The 2,851-nt window shown below is 37.3% G+C and overlaps 1 protein-coding gene across 1 annotated transcript; it reads left to right on the top strand.

Annotated features, from left to right (window-relative positions):
• The first annotated feature begins 40 nt into the window (after positions 1 to 40).
• On the top strand, positions 41 to 616 carry LOC115227549 (GTPase LSG1-1-like). Its single transcript, XM_029798345.1, has one exon. The coding sequence runs from the start codon at positions 41 to 43 to the stop codon at positions 614 to 616; it is 576 nt and encodes a 191-aa protein (XP_029654205.1).
• Positions 617 to 2,851: the final 2,235 nt, after the last annotated feature.

Here is a 2,851-nt window from a genome sequence, read left to right as displayed (position 1 = left end):
CACTGCCAACCAGAGGTAGAATATTCTGGAATGTTCTAGAATGTTCTGGAACAAATATTTTGACTCGATCGGGGTGAATGTGTTCTTTTGGTCTGCTCTTTGTGGGGCTGAGGAAGTGGAGGAGTGGCCAATTCTAAATCGGGATGAGTTGCTAAGAAAGTTGAGAGGAATGTCGAGTGAGGAGACATGTTCTGTGGGGATGATTGGGTATCCCAATGTTGGAAAGAGTTCGACCATCAATGCTCTTCTGAACAACAAGAAGACAGCAGTCTCAGCCACCCCAGGCCGGACAAAGCACTTGCAGACTCATTTAATAACTCACGAGGATAACAAATTGATGTTGTGTGACTGTCCAGGACTTGTCATGCCTAATTTTGTGATTGACCAGTCTGAACTAGTCCTATCCTCAATACTGCCCCTCTCTCAAATGATAGATTACATGTCTCCTGCCATTCTGGTACATTTTGAATGTATCATTCAGATTGTCCAACGAATTCCCATTTGCGTGCTCAAGCAGTTCTATAATGTGACATTCACTGAGAATAGTCCTCCACCATCACAGTATAAACTCACGGAAGATTTTTTGGGGACTCTGGCAGGTGGGGACTGGCAGTAATCCGCAGAGGCGAGGAATTGGATGAGCAAAGGACGGCCAAACTACGCGAAGGCTGCCCACAGACTGATCAAGGACTACTCGGCTGTATGCTTGGTCAATCATCTCAGGGATGTCTGGTTTACTGCCACCCCCCGCCTGGAGTGTCGGTGGATGAGTATCAGCCTATTTCTGGACTGGTGGAGAGGGTGAAGGGGATGAAGGTGCGGGATGTCGTCAAATGTGTGGAGTCTGTGACGAAGGACGTGTTGTTGGATAAGTTGGACGAGGTGTTCTTTCGGAGGAATGAAGGGTCGGTTGGATATGGGTACATGTCTCACAATCCAATGCAACGTGTCCCTCCTCGGGTATATTCCGACGAGTGTGGCAAACCGTGGAAGAATCGGTCGAGGAATCCGCGTCGTAAATTGCGTGTAGTCTATGCACATTTGGATAAAGTGTGATTTTATATTTACTTATTTTCCCTGTAAATGCGAGTTTGCTGATTTTTATTGTGTTGTAGGAATTACCCTCCTGTTTTGGCAATTTTTTTGATTAGCCAAGGGTTAGATCTCTGCGACGCCTGATGTAGTTTTTAGAGACAATTTTTACATAAATATTATTCTAGAGGATGGACTGAAGGATTGAACGTGTTTATAAAGCATATTTTACGAACAAATAAAATCAAGAAAACAAATATTTCGAATCTATTATTTGAGCCGTTGCAAATTTATACTTCGCCATCAATAAAGCGAAATTAAATGAACATAAATAGTTAAATTGATACGTCGATCAAATCTAACTTAATTCCCACAAAAATTATTTCAAGAAAAATCTGAGATATCCAAAATAATTTCGGTTTAGTTTTTATAGCACTAAGGTTAGCACATCTGTTTTCTTAAAATACATAATAGTCTTTTTGATGCGTCTTAGTGTGGATAAAGGACTCCATAAATTCCTTTTCAACGTAAAATTTAACGACAATTTTTCCATCGTTGGTTCTGAAACATCGTCGAATAGGAATGTTCCAATTAAAAGGCATTGTCAATCACTGAATTAATAAGTTTAACTTCAATGTTCATGTCAGGGGTTGAATAATTTTTCAAATGTCGTTGATGATTTTGAGTTTTCTGTATTTTCTTATTTTAAGTAGTTGCATGAAACATGTGTGCCTCGCCCTCGAGTTCTTCGATTTCTCCTAAAAAAGACTTCAGTTCCGTGCTGACAATTCAATTTCTTGAATCGTCTTTGTATTCTTGCACGTTCATTCTTCAATACATATTTGTTGTTACAGTCATATTTATTTTTAATTTTGAGTTTACGATCTTTTTGCTTAACGGTATGTGAATACACATCTGGATGGCATACCTTTCCAGACTGGGTTTATTTGTCTGCTTTCTGATGTGTTTGCCAGCCGCTATATGGATTTCTTTCAGGAAAAAGTTCCATGAGAGCCTAGTCGCCACGGAGGAAAAGTAGTTCCAGGTAGGAATTTCACCGATTCAAGAAACGTATAGCGTCTCTTTAACGTCCAACAATCATTTTATGATCACTCCGACCCCAGACCCTCCGTATGATCAAGATTCAGATAAAGCAACCTTATCGAATTGACGACGGAGAATATCACTGTGAGGAGCATAGACATTGATAATGGAAAGCACTTTTGACATGGCGTCTTAAATAAGAAGTATTTTTGATCAAATATATTTCAGAGATGATTTTACTTATCCTTAGTAAAAAATGAACCTAGAAATTTACAAAATTTAATTAGATGTACTTTTTATGGACCGATTAGAAAAACCTAAATAAAAGATACAGATAATTATTTCAATAATAATTATAAACTATTTTTCATTAATTATTGTTTAATTATCTTAATTTTTGATGGCAAACCTAATAAATTATGGCACATGCATAGATGCCGCTGAATTAGTTTGTTGTGGTGTTCTTGTTATTTAGTTTAGTTTTATTTTTTTGTATTAAATTGGATTCAGAAGGAATATTTTGTGATGAAATTTCTTTTAGTGATTTAATTATCTGAAATTTCGTCATTTTTGTGATATTTTCCGATTTTATTCCTCTAATCTGTTTCTAATCTGTTTTTTAAAATTCTATATACTCTTTCCCATTTTAAAGTTTTTGACCAGAAGGTGTGTTTTCGGTCGTTTTATTTGTATTCGTGGTCCTGGTTGTCCTGAGATGACTCAATCAAAGAGAATAAGGAGGTTTCCTCAAAGAGATATTGTTTTGTATTTTTCA

This window comes from Octopus sinensis, unplaced genomic scaffold, assembly GCF_006345805.1.
Source record: "Octopus sinensis unplaced genomic scaffold, ASM634580v1 Contig04530, whole genome shotgun sequence".
NCBI classification, from domain to species: domain Eukaryota; kingdom Metazoa; phylum Mollusca; class Cephalopoda; order Octopoda; family Octopodidae; genus Octopus; species Octopus sinensis.
This window is presented reverse-complemented; position numbering and strand designations above follow the sequence as displayed.